The sequence below is a fragment of the Labrus bergylta genome, chromosome 17 (assembly GCF_963930695.1).
Source record: "Labrus bergylta chromosome 17, fLabBer1.1, whole genome shotgun sequence".
Lineage (NCBI taxonomy): Eukaryota > Metazoa > Chordata > Actinopteri > Labriformes > Labridae > Labrus > Labrus bergylta.
Window position 1 is genome coordinate 8876053 of NC_089211.1, and position 23113 is coordinate 8899165.

General features: G+C 41.0%; 1 protein-coding gene across 1 annotated transcript; it reads right to left on the reverse strand.

Annotated features, from left to right (window-relative positions):
- Window positions 1–9972: 9972 nt before the first annotated feature.
- Window positions 9973–17048, reverse strand: LOC136183224 (uncharacterized). Its single transcript, XM_065965925.1, has 3 exons — window positions 16958–17048; window positions 16688–16742; window positions 9973–13603 (listed from the first exon to the last, which is right to left on the reverse strand). The coding sequence occupies exons 2-3, from the start codon at window positions 16693–16695 to the stop codon at window positions 11965–11967; spliced, it is 1647 nt and encodes a 548-aa protein (XP_065821997.1). The 5' UTR covers window positions 16696–16742; window positions 16958–17048; the 3' UTR covers window positions 9973–11964.
- Between the last annotated feature and the right edge of the window lie 6065 nt (window positions 17049–23113).

Below are 23113 nucleotides of genomic sequence, written 5' to 3' on the forward strand. Positions count from 1 at the left end.
CGCCAGTTAAAAAAATAAAAAGTGATAAAGTCAAAATTATGAGATAAAAAGTCGAAATTATGAGATAAAAAGTCAGGGACACCATCTACTACTGTGAACTTTAGCCTACAAAATAACTGTGTGGTACATTGACAGTTAAACGGTACAGTCAATGCTACTTAACACTAGAACGACATTCTATCACTACTAGAAAGACCATAGCGGTCATTTTGACTGTTTAGGATAGTACTTTATTGATCCCCAGAGGGGAAATTCGAATTATTTGCATATCATTTCAATAATCAATATCAAATATAAGAATAAATGGATCTGTAATGTTGTGAAAGGTATAATAAACTTCAGGACACAAACATTAAATTCTAATGAATTTGAAATTTGAATAGTTTATCGACAACCACGGGAACAGCAGCCGGCGTTTTTTGCGAATGGGAATGATCTCTGTATCATTCTCAGGTTTAATCTCAGAGCCAGTGTCAGATGAAGAGAGACCAGGAGACATCACCTTCCGTATCCGAACCTGCGCCTCCATCAGACTCTGCCTCATCAAGGCTCTGGAGCCTCTGTGGCAGCAATCCTCCTCCTTCCTGACATTTCTATTCTGTTCTAAATCAGATCCTAATTTACTCTATTCTGCCTTTTCAATATTGATTAATTCAAATGTATGTCTCCTATTCTTTCTATATGGTTTTAGGCAGGTAAGCTTTCTTTCCTCCTTGGCTCGAGCGTTATAAACAATAGTTGCTAGGCAACAGCGATGCGCACCTTCAAGTAGGGGTGGGCGATATAACGATCTTAGATCGTGAAGGATTTTAACTTGCTGACGATCTGCCAAAGCAGAGAGATCGTAGAACCGGACTAATGTGTTTATTTTACCATTCTGCAGTTTATGCTCTGACACAGACTCGTCTCCTCCCCTTCTGCTCCGCCGCGGTGAAAACAAAACTTTGCAAAAACAACTTCATCTCGGTTATATGCAACTGTTCTGATATTTATCCAAACCGACACGCTGTGAGCAACAGTTAACTTATCTGCATAGTGTGCACAGTTAAGATTACATCTCAGATAGCGACACGGAGAGACGTTAACAGTCAAAGACAGACAGAGCGGAGCTCAGACAGTCAGTGGAGATATAACCCCGATGTTTAAAATGTTGCTGTCGGTGTTTTCTGCTCTCTCTCGGTTTTTAAAAGTTACTTATCAAGCCTCTCCACCTGAAACTCACCTGTTGTGATAACTGAACCTATTGGGATTAGGCTAAACGATGTTACAAAACAGCAGGCAGGCGAGAGTGAGTAACCATGGTGACTGTCTGTCTGTCAATCAACAATGTCCCGCCCCCTCTATGAATTAAACAGCAATGTAATGTGTTTAGTTCTAACGACAACCAGATTAAAATATATAACTATTTATCATGCATCTAACGTTTACTACATTTGGCAGAATTAGGATTGCTTGAATTGCCTTGTTTAGGATTGCATATCGTTTACATGGCTGGGCGAGTGAGGGGATGCGGGGACTGTAATGCTGGTTCACATGCACACTTACCAACTCGTAATTTCAACTTTTATCTCATAATTTCTTAGACTTAGACAACTTTATTTATCCCAGAGGGCAATTTGGTTCAACAGTCAACCCAGACAATGCAGACATTTACAAACAAACAACAGAAGGAGATTAATCAGAGACAACAAACAAATCAGTATTTCGCAAAGGTAAGCATTGATACGATGATACCCTTGTGTGGTCTGTTTGGGCAATGACACCCACAAGGGCCAGATAAAAGCAAAGTTTAAGGACAACAGAAATAAATAAGTCAATAAATACATAACTAATCTAAGATATTCAAGGATGCATCGCTTTCACATTGAAGATTACGTTCAAGGACAGGCCCCTGGAGCAGAAGTCACGGAATAAACCCCTTGACCAAGGGACACGATAAACAAAGAGAACATTTTGATCTTTATCTCCTAATTATGACTTTATTATCTCAAATTTCTAACTGGCGGAAAAGGGCTTCCATAGAAAGGAGAGTCATTTGTTTGATTTAACCATTTATTTTTGTAGCCTATTAGTTACATTTTGCTAAAATAAAAATGTAATTGATTCAGTTAATTAAGGATTTGTATAAAATGATTGAAGCTGCTGAGTGTTTCAGCCAGCAGGGGGCAGTAGCTTGTACTCTGAGTGCAGTCAGCACGGTGAGCCTGAGCTTTTCTTGTAGCTCTGACTCCAAACCTATGCTCCAAACTAGTGCAAGCTATTTTACTGCAGTCTCACCATTTGTTTCAACCTCTTCCTGATTTTCAGATTAAGAGCCTCAAAGCAGAAGATACAAGAGAAGGTTCAAATAGACTTCATAAAACATTTTCATAAACACATGGGTTTGAAAGAGGCACCATGGGAAATTAAATTCACGTTTCAGTCGATTAATTCCCTCAGTAAACATTTTCCTGATGAGTTTATGTTCTCAAACTCTGGTTTATGTCAACACAGCATGATGTTCAGTTTACACAAATATCTGGTGATGTGTGGCATCACTGAGTAGCAGGTGTGTGTTTTCCCACCTTGTCTAAAGAAACCATCACGAAGAGTCATCTTTCAACACCAACCTCCATTTATTCTGACTACAGTACAGATTTATTTGCGTTTTCTCATTCATCTTTGTGATTACAACTTCAGAGGAATTCACCTGAATTATTCCAGAGTTCGTGACTCCACAGATTTCTTATGGAGCTACAGTCAAGCTAACAAAGTCATATTTTCAAACTCCTCTAAAACGAACCAAAGTCATTTCTTAAGGAATCAGGACATTTGGATTTAGAACTTTATATATCACTAGGGATGCTGCAGAGACTGAACCATGGCCAGATCTAAACCCAGATTGATGAGGGGAAATAATATTATTTAAAAATGAGAAACTCGCCCTAGCAGTTAGGGCTTCACCTGTACAGAGGCTGTGGTCCTCCAAGCAGGCGGTCTGGGTTTGAATCTGACCTGCAGCTCCTTTCCTGCATGCCATTCCCCCCCCCCCCCCCCCCCCCCCACTCCCATTTTCACAATTTCCTACTTTATCCATTTTCCTTTCTAAATAAATGCAAAAGCGCAAAAATAAGTCTTTAAATTAAAAAGAGAAATTGTGAAGTTGTGATTTCACCAGTGATTGTGAAAGGTTGTTTGTAGATGGGTTGGTGTTTTTGACTTCTCTTGTGTCACTGATACGAGTGGGTGCTGGTTTGAGAAAACTTTACATGAGGTGATTCAATTTTATTGTTTTCTTATTTTGGTAAATAACATCACACTGTGGAGCTCAAAAAAGGACGACTGACATCAAACAGACAATTTGAATCTTGAGCCTTCAGTGGGGAGTCAAATCTCAGCGCTTTTGTTTTTAGTTGCATCACTGAACACGACGCTCCAGTGTCCCATGGTTATGAGGTTTTTAGAGCCAAATTATGTGCAGAAGTAGCCTCTCTAAAACAAATGAAACATGTGAATAAAACCAGAATAAACACTCTTCAGCCCGTTTTATGGACTGCAAGTCAAGCTGCCTTTCACTGAAATCCATCCTGTTAAACTAAACTTAAATTAAAATAACTGGAAAAACTGAGAAACCAGTCCGTCAGCATACGGAAATACTGGAGTTTTGGCTGTCGTTAAACTAAGCAAGAAAACAAAGACTGAAGACTGCGTAGTTCTGAGGTAGGTACAGATCTATTTTCTACACGTCTGCTCACATTATGTTGTTCATCTCATTTGACTTTCTAACTGTTTTTCGCTGCAGTCAGTTTGTACCGCAGTCCTGCTCTGGTTCCTTCATCCACCCAACTTTTTATCTCCTCCAGTTTCTGGACCTTCTCTTTGTCTTTCTCCTTCATCTTCTCAATCAGGAAGTCCAAGTGGACAAGAATGGACAGTGAATCAACATTCAGAGCGATCTCCTCCAGTTTGAGAACATGCTGGAAGGACTCTTCTAAGCACTGATCCCTGTCTTTCTGGAGATCTTTCTGTTGCTCCTTCAGATCTTACAGAAGTCTCTCATGAGCTGCTTTCCCCTTCTCATACTTCTGTTTCATAGCTTCATTTATCTTTGGAACATTTCTTGTCTTTCTCACATATCTCGACTTTTCTTTCACATGATCTGATGCTGGACATTTCCTGGTACATGCAGTGCATGAGCCATCTCTCATGACAGAACATCCTGTGGGATACCAGGCCATTGTGCATGGATAGTGACAGGCCTGTTTACAGACATTAAAATAGACTGGTCCGTTAAACAATGCTAATGCCCACATCCCACCACTGATGTCTTCTTTTCCTGCATAGGCTTCTTCAACTTCCTCAGCTCTTCATCTCTTGTTTAGCATCTTTAAGATCCTTCTGGATCTCTTTTTGTTTAAGTTCAGTCGACTCTATTCTGTCTTGCAGGTTTTGAACGCAGGTTGTCAGTCCAATCCGTCCTTTTAACACATCAGCTGTTTGCTTCAGATTTTTAGGCTCAGACTTTTCTAGAAACTCTGCAAATTCACTCATTCCTGACTTTGTGATTTCCCAGGCAACCTTCCTTCCTTTGTTCTCTAGATGTTCTGGCAGTTCTGAAACAGGAAGTGAACAGGATGATACTTTTCATCTTTGGCACATTTAATGTTTGCAACCTCGACAGCTTGTATAACATTTCGAGGTATTCTTCCATCTGAGTGTGTAATGAGAATGACGATGTTCTTCATGTCTTTTCCAATCGGAGACGCCACTGAATCAAAGATGTACCTCTGACGGTCACTCGGGCAATTCTCGCTCGCTTTCAGCACCAGACCCATGACATTCATCTCATGAACTCTGTCATCTGAGCGGAACAAGTCAAATAATCTATGACTGATGATGTCATCATGTTCAGTCCCTCTGATGTCTCCATATCCAGGAGTATCAATGATGGTCAGAGAGTAGGGCAGAGTTTTGTCTTCAAAGCCAAAGATCTCGTACACGATCACATCTGACCTCTAACCTTCACTCTTTCTTCTCTTTCTGTCCTTTTCTATGATCTCAAACCAGACATTGTCCTCCCACTTAACCCCCATGTCGTAGTTTATCAGAGCGTCGATCATGGTAGATTTCCCTGTTCCTGTTTCACCAACAAGCAAGACGGTTCTGTTTGTCTTGGTTGGATTTTTTTTACCCAGAGTTATTCTTCTTATTGTTCCAATATTGTCTTTCTTCGGTATCAGCTGGTAAACAGCAGGAGGACCTGATTGGATCAGATCTTTGCAGGTGATGCAGTCATATTTGCATGAGATGTTACTATTCCTGGAGAAAAAGCAAAACTTAAATCAACCCTGACAGATTATCAACCTTCAACCTTTCTTTATTCTAAAACAAATTGTGAAAAACCTTTTAAGTAAAGCCCTCAATGTTTGGTCAGTTTGAAGAAAAAGATACTTTTACTGCACATAAATTCAACCAAAAGATCCAAATGTTGAATGACTCCAGAAATATAACTTGAGCAACCTGAACAGTGATGCAAACAGACCTGAAACACACATCGTCAGAAGTCAATTATAATTTCAATTCTGTCATTTTACAGATTATCGGTAGACACTTCCACCACCAGAGGACTTTGAGAAACTACCACTGGAGGACTTGGAGAAACTACCACCGGTGAACTTGAAGAAACTACCACCGGAGGTTGTTTGTTCTGGTCAAACAACTCCAGATCTGTTTGAGAAAATAAAGCAACAACCAATAACATAAACCACATACAGTCCCTTGGGGTAAGCCTTCATAATAAGAACATTTAAAAAATGGTGTTAATTTGCTCTTAAGCGTGTGGACACTCTTGTGAAAAATATTTAAGTATCTCTGAGGATCTCCTGACCATTATTAACAAAGCTCTTTACCCACATAAGAGTGTGCTTATGTATTCTACATACTGTATGTTTTTTGGACCTGGAGAGGGCTTATGACCATGTCCTGTCCTTATAAGTGAAAGTTGTGCATGTTTTCTCAGCACAAAGTAAAACACATCCCCGTTGGTTGTTGGCCTCAACCTGATTGGTCCCTTGTCACTGGATTTGTTTGAGATTTTAGTAGAGAGGATTTCAGGGTTCACCCAGTGAAAAGAGAGTGTCTATTTTGGGGGCCTCCTAATTGCATCTCTGCTTTCATTAGGTGGTGTGGTTAATGTTGGTTTCAACACACTGTGACTCCCAGTAGGCACTTGATTGGTTTTTGGCCATGTAAGAAGTTTGCATTAGAATCAGAACTTCAGAGTGTAAGGTCATGGTTCTCTGGCTGAAAACACTGGATTTCACCTGCAGACTATGAGCTACTCCCTCAAGACAAGTAGTTCAAGTGTCTCTGGGTCTCGTTCAGCATAAGGGTATAATTAATCATGAGATTGACAGGCATGTTTGTGCAGCTTCAGCTGTAATGCAAGGGTTGGACCAGATCTGGGGAACAGGGAGCTGGGTCTGGGGGGGGTCTGTCTTCGTTTCAACCCTCACCTGTGCTCATGAGCTTTTGGTGGGGACTAAAAAAATGAGATCTCAGATACAAGCAGCAGACCTGAGTTTCCTCTGCAGGGTGTCTGGGCTCCGTCTTAAGAGATAGAATGATAAGCTCAGACTAAAGCAGCTGTTCCTTAACATTGAAATAAACCAACTGAGGTGATACAGGCGTCTGATGAGGACGCCTCCTTGGAGCTTGTCTTTGAGGGATTTTTAAAAATGGAGCTGGGAGCGATCCTGTAGTCTATCTCTGTGCAGTGTATAGAATCAACCCGTGAAACAGGCTGACAATCTTTCATATTCTGAATACTTTAGTCCCTAAGCTTCACTTGTCCTCAGTGCATCTGTGGTCCAGGACCACTTTCTACTGGTGCACAAATGTTCAGAATAATATAATCTAAAAACATACCACACTTTTGTAAACATGCTGAAGATTATTTTACTATGGGATAATTTCTCTTTAGCATGCATTTGTAAAAAAAAGAAACAGGCTTCACTGATTTGAAACACTACACGTTTGGTACACAGTTGTATTATTATAAATATAGCAGAAGATTTAGTTTATGTTCTCCTACAGCTGACCTTCTGTGCTGTTGCTGCTCGAAAGTTTCTCCACCAGATCATTTCTGTTGATGATCACTAGAATCTTCTTCACCACTTCTATAGGCTGTCCATAGGTCTTGATTATCTTATTCATTGTGTCCAACCTGTCTGCATGTTCCAGTTGATTCTTATGGAGGGGCTTAAACGGTTCCAGTGTGCCACGATCCAGCAGGAAAAACTTGAATTTGTTGAATTCATCTCCAGTGTGTCTAAAAGCGTTTTTATAAGAGACATCATACCCCCCTTCAGCTTGATTTTTCACTGTGAAAAAGACATGACAGGACAGTGTTCATCATGAAATCATTGTGTTATCGGTCCACTACAGAGATAAAGACAGACTTTATTACCCATGTTTGCACTATAATCCTTACATGGTTCAACTAAAGATCTGCCAGCAGTTAACATAAACGTACTCAAGACCAGCCGGTAGTATGATTAAAAACATTGGACACAAACCTTAAAACATGAGAAGCTATTACCAAAGACATATACAGTCGTCAAACATGTAGTGTGATTAAAAGCACTGATGTATTAATCAAAGTATCTTCTGTGATTTATTACAACTAACAGAAACCAAAGGTTTTAGTGGAGGAAATTCAAGTGTCAAATAATAGTCTAAATAAAAACATGAACTTGTCACCCACATAAGCTGTTTTCACATCTGCCCTCCGGATAATATCTAGATAATTTCAGGAGGACGGCTCCGGAGATTCTCCCAACCTAGCTGTTCACATATGCTCCTCACATCGGGGGGCTATCCCTGTCAGGGGGGGGGGGACAACGCGGAAGTGGACGCCGAAGCAACAGAGTCCGCTACACGAAGTTATAATGAGAATATTTGCCTTTATATCAATGCTATGTGTAATCCAATCCAATGGAATGACAACATCTACAAAAGAGCGGAGAACAACATACTGACGAACAGAAAACATAATGCAGCAGGTTAATTACGGGCACGGAGATCGTAGAGGACTATATATATATAAACGTCATTCTCTTTCTATTGGCTCTTGGTGAATTCTCCGGAATATATGCTGCTGTGTTCTCACATCAGCTCACTCAGACTTTCTGTGAAAATAATACTAGAAGTCTAGCCGGAGAAACTCTGGGTAAAAATGTGTCTGTTTGAGTTCACATATAGCCTACAGCTCCTCCGGGTAGCCTAATCTCCGGAGTTTTTCAAGACATTTCCTTATGTGTGAAAAGGGTTATAGTCACTGGTTGGTTCCTTTAAAAATGTGTGTGTCTCTGAACACCTGGGATGGTAAAATTCTGAAACCACTAATCAGGTTAAGCAGAAAAAACAGCCAATCACAGCCTGGGACTGTGTACAAAGGGCCATTGGTGTTTATCTGCTGAGCCAGCAGGAAGTGCAAAATGCTGAGAAACTAATTTGATTGAACTCGTCTTATTCAAATAAAATTTGAGGGGGTATAAAATTGTGATAAACCCTCCTCCACATACTTTTGTAATGACAAATTACATCTTTAAATGGAGCAAGAATTAGCCTACTTTATTTCCTCTCGGGGACAATAAAGTATAAAGTTATATTTTTATCTTGTTGATTAAATAAAATGTGTGCAGATACATCCTAAACTATTAACTGACCATACTATTTTGCATCAATTTATTTTGATCAGAAGTAGAGACATTTTCCTATGTCATACTAAACTTTTCCAGTTTATGTTGTGGCTGCACAACATAAACTCTCAGTTTGGCCTCATGACTCCCCGGACTGTGAGAAGAAATTTAAGAAATTTTTGCCTCTTCCATAATAAACAGCATTTTAATATTCATAAGAAGTTTCTTGCAACAAATGTTAAAGTAATCAATCAATAGGCTATAGGGTAATTTTAAGATTTGATACCAGACATTAAAAAATAACCTTTATCAAACAGTACCTGCAATCACAAACAGAATTTAAAAAGGATGTTTGTCAGCCTGTTTCGAGCAGAGCCAGTGTGAACCGGTTAAAACTTGTTATAACCGATTACTACTGGTTTTAACAGTTCATTAGTTTACCCTGAAGAACTAGAACTATGTGAGGGCTCGCTCCCTACCATCTGCTAGTCTACTCTCTCCTAGTGTGGTGGAATTTCTGTAGTTATTTAGATTATAATGTACAGACGTAATTAGGTTTATTCACTGTTCTCTAATGTCAGTCAGACCTGATAAGAGTTCAGCTGTTATGATAACACCAAGTACAGGTTAGAGAGTGTCAACTGTTTTTCCTGATATCTGCAAGGATGTTTGGTAGACTTATTGTCTGCTCCAGTGTTATTGACGTCACAGATTAGTCTAGGTGGGTCAATGTGACATGACCCTGATAATGGTAATGTCTTTAGGATATATGCGATGCCTTTCGAAAAGTTCTGCAGATGTGATTGAGCAAGACACGAGTACAGAAGTGTGATGTTGAATCATGTCTTCTCGAGTATTCTTCTTATGTATAAACTTTCATCAACGTAAACCATCTGAGTCAACTGAGTATTATTGAATGTAGTCAAGTCTTAGTAATTTCTTTAACACCTAGTACCTGGAGCTATGTAAAATTACTCCGCTAACACCCTGTCAAGAAGAGAAGACTTATATAACCACAGCCCTATGATTATCTGTCTAACATTCATTTCTAGAATAATTAGATTCAAGTATAATCCTTGATTCAGGACCCTAGATTAGCCCCCGGAGGCTCTCACCCCCGGAGAGGGATTAACTGCAACTCTCCTCACTCGGATGCTAGGTGTGTATGAGGTGTGTAGTAAAAGTCAGTAGAAGTGTGCCGTGGTGTGACTGTTCATACTTACCTCCCAAGGTTCACAGGGCGTCCTTAGAGAGGCTCCGGTCTTTGTGGTGTGAATGATGAGTCAGAAAATGGTTTCAAAAAGTTATAGAAAATTTATTGAAAAAACTTCAAAAGATATTCAAAATTTAAATCCAAACAGTAAAAGTCCAAATATAAACATTTAAAAAGTAAAAGTAAAATACAAATTGAAAAGTTTAAACCTGAGCGTGTAGACACTTGAGGTTTTAAAAGATGTCGGTCTCAGAGACTAAGTCCCAAAACAAGGATTTAAAAGTCAGAGTGACGTGGAGTCCTTTAGAAAAAGTAAAAAAGAGCCCCGATCAGCTTTTCCACAGCATTTTTATAGGCAAACTTTTTTCAAAGGTTCTGTAAAACCTCAACAATGCAGATTCGCAGAAGCATGATACATCCACCGGTGATACCAACTTCATATGTGGTTTTAGCTTGAGACCGTAAACCATGCAGATTGGCAGAAACGCTATACAGGATATGTAAAAGCCAAAAACGAAATAGTTCTGACTACATGACATATGAATTAAATGATAAATGGATTAAATGATAATAAAAGAAAAATAACATATATGGTAAAAACAAATTCAACAATTGCATAACTCTTTCTGATCTTTCAACAGTATTCTCTGTTTAGAGCACAATAGCATTTTAATCTGTTTATGAGTTGTTTCCTTCCAATATTTGATGTAATTTTCTTTTTGATAATTAGATTTGGTTGAATCAGGGGGATGTTGGGGTCTTCAGGCTGGTCTGGTCTAATCTGGGGGGTATTAGGGTCCTGAGCCTGGTTTGGTAGTATACAGGTGTTGCTGGACAGCCTCTGGACCAGCTGGTTGAGGGGACTTTTCTCTGGCTTCAGCTCTCGGCAGCTCAAGGCGATGTGATGGTAGGACTGGGTTTAACTTGTCTTTAGGTGTTCATAGAATTTGAGTGCTCTTTTTTGTATTTTGAGGAGGAGGGGATATTGGCCAAGTTCTGCTCTACATGTGTTGTTCGTTCTCTCTCTCTCTCCCTCTCTCTCAATTCAATTCAATTCAATTCAAAAGGGCTTTATTGGCATGAATTTCAAATGAACATTGCCAAAGCATAAAATAAATGTGTCCAAATATTTGGACAGTACACAATAAACAGTAATATGAATATTTACACAACATTAACATTGATTATATAGTAAGTGGATAAATATACAAATGTGTGTGTGTGTGTGTGTTGATCATTGTCCCTCAGGTTGTGGCAAGTTAAAACATATTGGGCAGCAGGATATGCCCTGTCTCCTTCTCCTAGGAGTATTTGTATTTTGGAGAGTTCATTGAGCTCTTTGAAATCTGTGATGACAGAGTTAAACTTGTTTCATCAAACGTTTTACAATGTAGGAGTGCATCTCTGTCTCCACCTCACCTGTCCAACAGTGACCACATGTTCTGTTTTCTTTGGGTTGCCATGGTTTTTTGTGTCTTCCTGTTTGCCAGTTTGTGGTCACTGGGCTTGTACCTGGTGAGGATCAGTCTCTGCTTTCTATCTCTGACAGTAGAGAGACGGGTCTGACAGGGGGGCAGTTAGCCTCAGTACCAACTGACATAGGGGACTCTTTTCTGGGCTCTTGAGTCTGGAGGGCTTTGGAGAGGATGATGTCTGTGGGGCTGGATGTATGCATGCATGTGTTGGTGTGTTTCTGTGTACGTGTAAAATGTGTGTGCAGAATTCAGCGTGTAAAGATTCTGTTGGATGATTGTCCCAGCGTGTGTAGCTCTGATGTCTGAGTGGACCCCACACTTCACTACCGTACAGTTCAATGGGCTGGATGACACTATAAGATATTTTAAGTCAGATTCTCTCTCTCTCTAATATATATAAGAATGAAAGTTTTGTTGGTGAATAAGAAAATAGAAGGAATTACAAATGTGAAATTTACAATGTGATTACATTTAAGTTTATGTGGAACATTAATATCATGATTAAATCTTTGCTATGATTTAAAGTTTGTATCAACAAGATCATTGTGTTTAAATCAGAGCTTCTCAAAATGATCTTGTTCACCTACTCCAACATTTATTTAAATGCTCTGCCAGCAGATGCAGCCAGTCTACCGATCTTGTACCCCAGCCCTGCTTTGGTTCCTTTATTCACTCGCCTCTTTATCTCCTCCAGTTTCTGGACCTCCTCTTCAAACCTATCACTGTTCTCCTTCATCTTCTCAATCAGGAAGTCCAGATGGATATGAGTGGACAGTGAATCAGCATTCAGAGCGATCTGCTCCAGTTTGACAACATGCTGGAAGGACTCTTCCAACCACTGATCTTTTTCCTTTTTAAGTTCGTCCATTTTCTTCTGAACTGTTTCCAGAAGGCTTGTTTTCTCTTTGCAGTCTGCTTTACTTTGGTCAAACTTCTTTTTCACATCTTGAAGAGTTTTTGTCCCTTTCCTTGTCTTAGTCACATACGTCCACTTTTCCTTCACATGATCTGACACAGGGCATTTCCCTGTACATACAGTGCAGTGACTTTTTTTCATCACCTCACAGTCTCTGGGATACCAGGCCATTGTGCATCCAGGGTAGTGACAGTTCTCCTCACAGACATTACAGGACACAGCTCCTTCATATAACACCCATGCCCACATTCCTCCGCTGATAGGTTCTTTAACTTTGTAGGGCTCGTCAACTTCTACAGTGAAGTTCTCATTGCTCTTCATCTCTTGTTCATGTTTCCTCAGGGCTTCCTGAGTCTGTTGGATTTCTTTCTGTTGAAATTCAATCAGCTCAACTCGCTCTTGCAGGTTTTGGATGCTTGCTGTCAGTCTGATGCGTTCGTTCAGAACGGCCACAGTTGTCTTCAGCTGTTGTGGAGCTTTTTCAAGCACAAACTGTCCAAACTCTGACATTCCTTCCATTGTTGTTTCATGTGCATTTTTAAGGACTCTAGTTTTCTTTGTTCTCTCTTTATTTTGTAGGTTACTAAACAGGAAGTGAACAGGCTGATTATTTTCATCTTTGGCACACTTGATGTTTGCAGCATTGAGAGCGTCAAGAACATTTTCAGGTGTCATTCCATCTGAGTGTGTGATGAGAGAGACGATGTTGTTCTCCATTTCTTTTCCAAACAGAGACGCCACTGAATCAAAGACGTACCTCAGACGGTCACTTAGTCGATTCTCGCTCGCTTTCAGCACCAGACCCACGACATTCATCTCATGAACTCCGTACTGTGAGCGGAACACGTCAGTTAATCTAGTAGAGATGGCGTCATCATATTCAGGCCCTCTGGTATCTCCGTATCCAGGAGTATCAATGATGGTCAGAGAGTAGGGCAGAGTTTTATCTTCAAAGCCAAAGATCTCGTACACGATCACATCTGATGTCTGACTTTCACATTTCTCATCACTTTCTTCATCCTCCTCTTGACTCTGTGATTGCTTCTTCTCGTCCTCTACGATCTCAAACCAGACATTGTCCTCCCACGTCACTCCCATGGCGTAGTTGACCAGAGCATTGATCAGAGTAGATTTTCCCGTTCCTGTTTCTCCCACAAGCAGGATAGTTTTGTGTACTTTAGTTGGATTTTTTTCACCAAGAGTCATTCTTTTTATGGTTCCTATTTTCTCTTTCTTTGGTGTCAGCTGGTAGATGGTAGGAGACCCTGAACGGATCAGGTGTTTGCAGGTGATGTGGTCATACCTGGTTGTGGTGTTTCTGTTGAAAGGTGAAGACATTCGATCAAAAACCAGAAAACATCGACAAAGAGATCCAAATGGGATCTTTTAATGAAAGCAGTTTAAGCAGTTCCACACCAAATTACAATTATTCATTTTTCACAACAATAAGTCTGAATGATGAATAAAGACTGGATCTCAACATTGACTGAATATAAGAAGAAGACCTAACCACCTTTAAGTTCCCCTTATGGAGGCTACAGACTGAGCGCTTTTCATGGACTCAAAGACCCTGTAAAGTCGTTAAAATAGAAAGACAACACAGTAATCCAATGCCATTGTAATCAAAGCTCAGAACACTGAATATGTGCAATCTGATAAATACCTCGGGACCATCATTGATTCTAAACTGAAAAAGGCTCATCAGCGTTTGTAGGTAACTGTCGTACTTTCACGTTGACCGAACCATAATGACGATGTTCTCCTGAGCTTTTATTGAATCAGTCTTTTAAAAAAAAAGATTACCTAATAAAGTATTAGGTGATGCAGAACAATACAAGACATGACAAGAGCAATAGTATGTAGGAGACGGGGGAGACACGACGATACAATGCACAGCATAGACAGAGACAAAACAGGCAAGCAGGGAGCAATAATAATGTTTAGAAACTTTGTATGTTGAGGGTGTTGAAGGGCCCTGTTTTTTTGTTTGTTTGTGTGTGTGTGTGTGTGTGTGTGTAATTCAAGTGTATGCTTGTATCTTTTTTTTGTTTAGAGTCCTCTACCCCCCCCCCCCCCCCCCCCTAGGTTCCATTTGTCACTGCAAGGTTTTTTTTTCCCCTTTCTTTCTACATATATTATCATTTTTATTACTTCAGTCATTGTGTGATGCAGCGGTGCCCCTGTTTCAGTTGCCCCCAGACCCTGCAGAGGAGGCCAGCTGATAGGGTTGCCTAATGCTACCCTCTCGCCAAGCTTGAACAACCCCCAGACCTGATGGGAGGGGATCTGTTTGTGTTGGTACTCGGAGGTATCATCTGATTAATTTCTTTAAGTCACAGTATTTTTATCATTATAATTATTTTTTTGTGTATTTGTATTTGTTATTATTATCGTTGTCCTTAGGTCTATCCTTTTTCTTCCTTTTTAAACCTTTACATTTAAAGCATAGACTGTAAATATGAGGATGGAGGCAACAGGAGGGGCTAGAAAGCATATTCAAAACAAAGGGAAAGAAGAAAAGTAGACTAACTAAAGAATGATAATATATATATTTTTAAATGAAATAAAATAAAATAAAATAAAAATTAAAAAAAAGGGTGGGTGGGTAATGGACCATATCAATTGTGTTCCAGTGTAGTGTGTTGTTGGGTTATGTATTAATAACAGTAATATAAATAGTGCATATCATATTGTAGTAATAATAATGTCATTCATCCAGATTGTTTGACTATGATTTGCTAGTGTATTATTTAAATTATCATTATCTTGCCTTCTTCACCCCCCTCAACATACCACTAATACCAGAAAGAGAGAAAAAAAGAATAATAATAATGATGGTACAAAATAAATAAATAAATAAAAGCAAAAAAGAAAGAAATCTAAATATATAAAGCAAGAGAGAGAAAAAAATAGTAAGAAAAGAGATTATATCAATATTTGAAGCGATTATTACAAGAGTGTACAGTAGTAATTATGATAATAATAGTTAAAAAATAAGAAAAAGGATGTGTGTCTGTGTCTTTGTTTGTGTGTCTTTATGTCCGTGTGTGTGTGTGTGTGTGTGTGTGTGTGTGTGTCTGTATTTGTGGTAGTGAATATCAGGGGTTTGAACTGTGCTGTTCGGGAAGTAGTAAGGTGAAGTTATTGAATCAGTCTTGTCTCTTTCTTTGATGTCATGGTTCGTTAAAAAAAGCTCTTCCTGGCGTCCCTGTATACGAGACAGTTGCAGCGGATAGCTTCCATTTTAATTGATGATTCCCACCCTGTGCACAGTGACATTCAGCTTCTGCCTTCTGGATGGAGGTGTTCAGTCCCACGCTGCAGAACAGAGCAGTACTTACACAGCTTTGTTCCTGCCGCTACCACTGAACTGAACAAGCTGTAGCCATATCTGCACACTTTTATTGTTTATTTATTTGAATGAAGAGATTCTTTATTTGTATTTTTCATCGATTTTATCGGTATTCCCTGATTGACACTTTTATCATTTTTATAATTTTTTAGGTTTTTTATCCGGTTTAAGTCGGTTTAGTAGCTCTCCTTCCCTCTAAGGTGTTGTTGGATGTCCGTGTTGCTGGCCGATCACAAGTCTACCTTCGGGTAAACTCACCTGAACAAACTAACAAACATTGCAACATCACACAGAGTTAGATAAACAACACCATACCACACATTAAACGCTCGGGAAGGAGTGTGATGGTGGAGGAGATCAGTAAGGTAGGAGGGCGATGGCAGTTAAGGGCTTGGTGTGTGAGGAGCAGGATTTTAAATTGGATACAGTATGGGACGGGGAGCCAGATCGGGTGTGATTCAGAAGGCGTGAAGCAGAGTTCTAGATGTTTTGGAGTTTATTGAAAAATTTGGATGATGTGCCGTAAAGGGTACTAGTCAAATAATAATGTTGGAACAACATGCAAGCACACTGGCCAATGAGCTACGTAGTGAATCAAAATAGGCGAGGGAAAATAAATTAAATTGTGCAAAGAGAGCTTCAACTTCAACCTTATTATTATCTCCAAAGAAATCAGATCTGCAGCAGGCAACACCACTGGTCCACTGTGTACCACTGACCGGTAGGACAACGTCAGAAATACAGACGTTCAGAAAATCCACAGCTGAAGTGAATAAAAGGAACTTGAACCACATCGAGCCTGAGGCGGGAACATTTCAGACACAGCACAGAAAAGTGCCTTTAGATCGGTCATCTTTGACCCTCAATCACAGAGCGCCGTAGGACCAACATTTGGAGCCACGACCACAGATATAACCACGATGAATCATCTTTCTACGCGATGTCTCTATTGTTATTTACAAGTTGCCAGTTTTGACCACTAATCAATCACAGGTAGCCCCGCCCTAATTCCAAAAATAAACACTGAAACAAAGGAAATATATTGCTCACTTTGCCATGGTTACGTCTTCCGAGGAGCTGGAGGAGGGTGCAGCTGATTGGTTCCCTTAAATAAATAAAAACAAGTGAGTGACCTCGCCGTCCTGTCAGCTGCCATCTTTATATTAGCGAGTGAAGAAACTTGCTCAGCCCCTCCCCCCTTCATGCAAACATTTAAAACATTTCTCTTAATGTCGTTTCATATCAGTCTAACGGTAACAGTTTGTCTCATACATTTCCCCCTTTATTTCAATCTGCTGTTAAGTCTTTAAGTGTTCTCACCTGTCGTTCAGCTCTCAGAGTCATGAAGCGCTCTGATGTCGAGGAGAAGGAGCAGAGTTTATATCAGCAGAGGGAGGGCGCTGAGGTCACATGATTTCACAGAAACAGCAGATGGAGGGCGCTGAGGTCACATGATTTCTCAAAAACAGACCACAACTTCTCTTCAGAAACTGCTGTAAAGTGAAGATGACAGTTTTTCTGACCTGTATTGAAATTTTTTCTTTATCAAAGCAAAAAACAGATTACCTTTTCAAAGTGAACTCTGCTCTCTCTCTGAATTTCTGTTTCTGTGTACAAAAGATTCAGATATAAAGCTAAAATAATCAGAAGAGACAAACCTTATCCCAGAGAACACTCCTCCCTCCTTTTACTTTCTGTTTCACTCATGGATTAAGTCCCCGTTTCTCTGAAATCATGTGACAACAAAAGATGCTTCCTACAGATATAAACTCATGGTTAATAAGATGAACACCAGGAATGTCAAATAACAAACATTTATACTTTAAATTAACTACAATCAGAACTTCACATATTCACTGTATGACATAAAAGCACAGCGTCTTCTTCTCTGTCACCAGCTCCTGATTGGTTCCTTTCCTCTGACACTAACTAGCTTGTTTAGCCTGTTAGCAGCATAAAGACAGAGCCCCCCCCCCTCGCCCCCAGCGTCTCTGTGATCGGGAACATTTACCGTATTCCTGCTAATAAACAGACGCACACGGTAACATTGGATCTCTTTTATTGACACAACACTGGCAGCAGATTAAAACATACATCATTGTTTCTCTAAATAAGTCACGACAGTAAAGAACTCGTGATATCTACGCTCCACCTGCGGCGTCATGAATAAATATAATCAAACATCAGAATCAGCAGGATGATGACGCTCCGTTACCAGGAAATACAATAAATACAAAGTCACATGAATTCTTCTGTGCATCATGAATTAGTCCAACTCATACAAAAAGATATCATACATTATATACACAGACATGATATGGACCGAGGGCGGCGTGATGTGAACGTGGTCACTGAACCTGCCAGCAGGAGCTCGTCGTCAGCCCCAGAGCTAATGCTACATGCTAACACATTTAAAGGGCCAGACCTGTGTGTTACCTGTTGTTACCACAGACTGTAGGTGAGAGGGTCTGCAAGGTGAAGCCAAGGATTATCACAAGAAGAAGAAAAATATCATTTAAGCCCCGCCCCTTGAAGTTTTCACTACTTCAACATATTTCTGGACCGCGCCGGGATTCGTTATATTTTATATTTCCAACACGGTTCTTCTAAACGTGTGATACGTTTGCTCTTGCGCTGTGGGCGGAGCTTATGTTGAAACGTGTCGTATTCTCTTCACACTTGGAGTTATTGGAGCCTGAAGTGTGGACGTGTGTGGACGAGATTTCTGAGGGAAGAAATCTGGATTCCTTTGACCAATATGTGGCGCTGAAGCAGCCGAGGTTATCAACAATTCTTCTCTTTACCACGTCTGTTTGTTTGTTTGTTTGAAGTTATATTTTTTGGCCTTTTTGTCTTTTTAAGATCGGACAGCAGGAGAGAAACAGGAAGTGAGAGAGAGAGAGTGGAGGACAACACGCTGGAGAGGGTCAGGGGTCAGATTGAACCCAGGGACACTGCACTGTCATTACGCCTCCACAACATTCAGATTGGAGAAGAAACGTCACAGCTGTGTATATATGGCGGCTGGAAACGGCGCTCTGAACAGGGCTTAAGATTTCTATTTATGTTGCTGTGGTAACAGGTATCAATGTTTGATTTTTACTAGAATCTCATCACAGTTTTAAATTCTGGTATTGTGACAAGCCAAGAGGGAACATTTTCTAACCATCAGGGCAGGAAGTGAACTTCTCTTAAAACCGTTTATGGCTTCACACTCAGTCGGACTGTTTGAGGAGATGAGGGGGCGGAGTGTCCCGTGTGAACGCCGCAGAAGAGCGTCAGCGGGGAGAGTCCCCGAGCAGTCGTTTTGATTTAACATGACGGACAACTCGGGTTCTCTTGCTGTGAGCTGTAGATGAAGTGAAGCTGAGAGTGATCGTGTTTCAAACATGACAAAATGAGAAATACATTCACAAATATAGATGACCTTCCTTCATATGACCTGTGATGAAAGTGACGACATGCAGCAGGGTGTGACTCTCTTTTAGAGCATGCTCAGACGGTTAGAGCGCCCCCTGCCTGACATGCAGGGGTCTTAGACGTGTCTCCATGACAGTTAGTGTAACATGGTTAGCTTCAATATTCCTTAAGCCTTCATGGACAGGATTATGGATCATTTAGGGGGACAGACCGTCACTGACACAGGCCACCTGCTGTTAAGTTACCGTGCATCCTGGGAAACAGAGGTCATGTGGTACATTCACTTCCTTCAAACTTTAATACGTGTTCCAGTTTATGGCTCCCCTTCACCTTTCTTCTTCCCGTCAGACGTCGTCAAATATTCGGCTGCGTGACGAAGACATGGACAGATATCGTCCTCCTGCATGTCTGAAAGAGCGACACAGTAAAGAAGAGAGAGCTTCATTACTCATCATGACTGGATGGAAATAAAAACACAACAGAGCGTCACAGAAAAAGTGTTCAAGGGTTCAATCTGAGAGAATCGCTATGACGACGACACGGGAGGTGTGTCTTCATTTATGTCAAACATGTCAAAGAGTTTTAATAAGTTTCCCCAACTAACCAGCCCAATCTGATTCCTTGGTTTTTGCCCATCGTCGACTGACAGTCAAACGTTTGTTTTTTTTTGTGCTCATTGATCCACAGATTTATTTTAGTTTATCCACATGGTTAATCTCTTTGTCTTCTAATGTTGGAATAACTATTTATTCTATGATAGGACTTGATTCATCATCAAACTGTAGAGAGAGATAGAAACATTTATCGTGTTGATCCCTCAGTTATCAAACACTTGAGGAAAAGATATTTAATGAAGACACTCATGAGTGTGTACGAGCCTGACTCTCTGCAGAGTGATGATGAATGTTGTAATCCAATAGCGCCCTCTGCTGGTGACAGAGAACTGCTAGTGTTTGACTGGTGAACACATCTGAAAATATGGGTGAATATCTGAGATAAAATAAGTCCATAACCACTGGATAAGGATAAATGATTTTGTCTCTACAATGAGCAATGAAGGATTTCAAACAGACAACTCTACGTAACATTAGACATGAAACACCCCCACAGAGCTGGAATGGAACGGTCCCTGTGCTCATCTGGCAGTCGACTGAGACTCTGACCAATGAATCGTGGAGTATTGGGCTACATGGTTCTTTGAACTCTTGGATCATCAGTCACATTTCCTTAGGAATCAAAGTGTGCCGTGTTTACCTCCCAGACTCTGAGTCCAGAGCGTCATCTGTCAGAGACTCAGCGTTGAAGTCTAAAGGTTCAGCGTCCTGCAGCAGCTCCATGCAGTCCCTCTCCGCCCGGCCTCCAGAGCGAGAGTATTTAGCTTCTGTTCAACACACCACAGCAGCTGGTTATCATCGGTCAGCGGGAGTCTTTTAGAATCTCCACAGAGGGGAGCACTTACGTCTGTTGTCTCTGGGCGTCACGGTGTCTGAGTAACTGGTCTCCTTCATCTCATGGCTGCTCCTGTTCCTCGCCGTGTAGTCATCCCTCGAGTTTCCGTAACGCTCCTTCCATTCCTACACACACACACACACACACACACACACACACACACACACACACACACACACACACACACACACACACACACACACACACACATACACACACACAGAGAAATCAGAGCGAGAAAGAGCGTGTGGAGTGACGTGATCAGCCTCTGTACATGAGGCATGCAAACTAACCATGAGGGGCCCCCAGCGGTCCTCGTAATGTGGTTAAAAACAGACAAATGTGAAGTGAGCAGTGGTCTGGAGGAGTGATTTGATTGGTTACTCACTCTGCGTCTGTTCTCTCCGTCTTCTACCCTTTGCCGTTTCCTTTTCTCTGTAAAGACATCGCTGATGATTAGTTTAACCTGCATCGTTTAAAGACAGCACCATTTCTATCGTTCTGTCGTTACCTCGTCGGATCAGCTCCTTGCCCTCGTCGATAAGGTCAGAGGTCATCTCACTGTCACCCACAAACTGCTGGAAGCCTAGGAGGTTGAGGCAGCGAGTCCCAAGGCTGAGGAGACACTTCATTAGCACCTGCTCGGCTGACTCCACATTCATAGAAATAACATCAGACTGTATATCAAAGAGCTTTTACAATGTTACAATTCACTCAGCAGACGCTTTTATCCAAAGCGACGTACAACAGAGAGTAAGTACAACAGTAATCCATTCATACACCGCCACTGAAGCAGCAGGGTTAAGTGTCTTGTTGCTCAGCTGGGGATTGAACCCTTGACCTTCCGGTTGAGAGGCGATGACTCTACCAACTGACCCACAGCTTTTATTGACCAATGAGAAGCCTCGGTTCACAGCACGCAGCATCACAACAACAGAGACCAAGTCTCAAAGTCTCACAGTGTGACCTTCACATGTTTGGCTCATTAGTTTTAGGTTTCATGATTATCGCAGCGATAAACATTTTGTACTCTGATGACCGGCTCTCCTCTGGTCATAGACCCTGACCTGACCCTGGTCAGGGACCCTGGTTTCTGTTGGAGGCGTTGAGAGTTCTATTTGATGACGATGAGTATAATAAACACCGAGAGTTCAGACGTTATGAGCAGCTCGCTCTCTAGTGCAGACCCAACGTTATCTGGCGGGTAAACGGCGATCTAATGTTCACTAAATAAACCTGGCATGATGTTTATATAAAAAGAGTCCTTAATCTAAGACAATAGGTGAACAGCGGCTCAGCGTCTTTGATGAAGTGGAGTTGTCGGTCAGAAGTTCTAAAAGCGAGATGCTCATAATCCAGGATGACGTCGAGTTACATCGTCTGACGTCAACGCGTGCACAACCATATCTCCCTCTGCACGTGGTTTTACAGACTCCTTCATATGTAGGCTGATAGATCCACACTGCAGCACCGCCGCAGCATCCTGCAGTGTGTGTATGTGTGTGTCTGTGTGTGTGTATGTGTTTGTCTGTTTGTGTGTCTGTTTGTGTGTGTGTGTGTGTGTGTGTGTGTGTGTGCTCTCAGTGTAAACAGACTCGACAGATTCCTGCAGAAACATAAAAACCACAAATGAACATGTTTATGATGCTGTCAGAGATACAGACCTCAGGTCTGTGGTTAGTGTGTTTGTATGTGTGTGTGCTGGGGAGGCACACAGTGTTTGAAGCATGTCTCAGTCTTCTTCAGTTCTCCATGTTGCTCCATGATGTTCACCGTATCTCCTGAGTGCACAGAGCGGAGCGTTAACCACAGACCTCGAAGCCTCCACCCATCTCCACCCACGGCCCCGTCTCAGCTCGTCTGTTCTCCAGGATATAGTCAGAACATCTTCAACAGACACTCTGCTCTTTCACAGAAACATGAATCTGTCATATAGATGACAGAATAAAGACCTTTTCTCAGCAGTCTCCTCTCTGAGGCCTCAGATATTCTTAAAGTGAATTCTCAAACACAACGAGCTGCGTCGTCAACAAAATCTTTCACATACTTGACTCTGTACTACACATGTCACTGGAGAACCATCAACTCAAATGACGACTGTAATTTCTGATTTTGATGAGAAAAGGTGACAAAGCAAAGAAACTGGTTGCTAAAAAAACATCCTGATTCTCCAACATAGAAAATAAATTAGATATTTTCAGCACATTAAAGATTCCATATTTTCTTCATGTTCACCTTTTATGTTAAACGGTAAATGGTCTTGAGCTTCTTCAATTCTTTTCTAGTCTTCTCACGACACAAAGTAGTTTACCACCACAGGTCACACCTACACATTCACACACTGATGGAAGAGGCTGCCGAGTAAAGAGTCCGTCAGTATTAACTCATCCATTCATACACATTCAAACAAAGCAGTGGGAGCAACTTGGAGTTAAGTGTCTTGCCTATGGACACATCAGGAGCACATTTATTATAAACAGCAGCATCTTCTTGGTCTCGAGCAGCTTTATAGTCTGACCCTCCTCTTTCATACAGGCAAAGGGATTGACTCGATCATGTCAGCATAATTGGTGATATAATGCACCATCTTGTTGTCCATTGATGTTG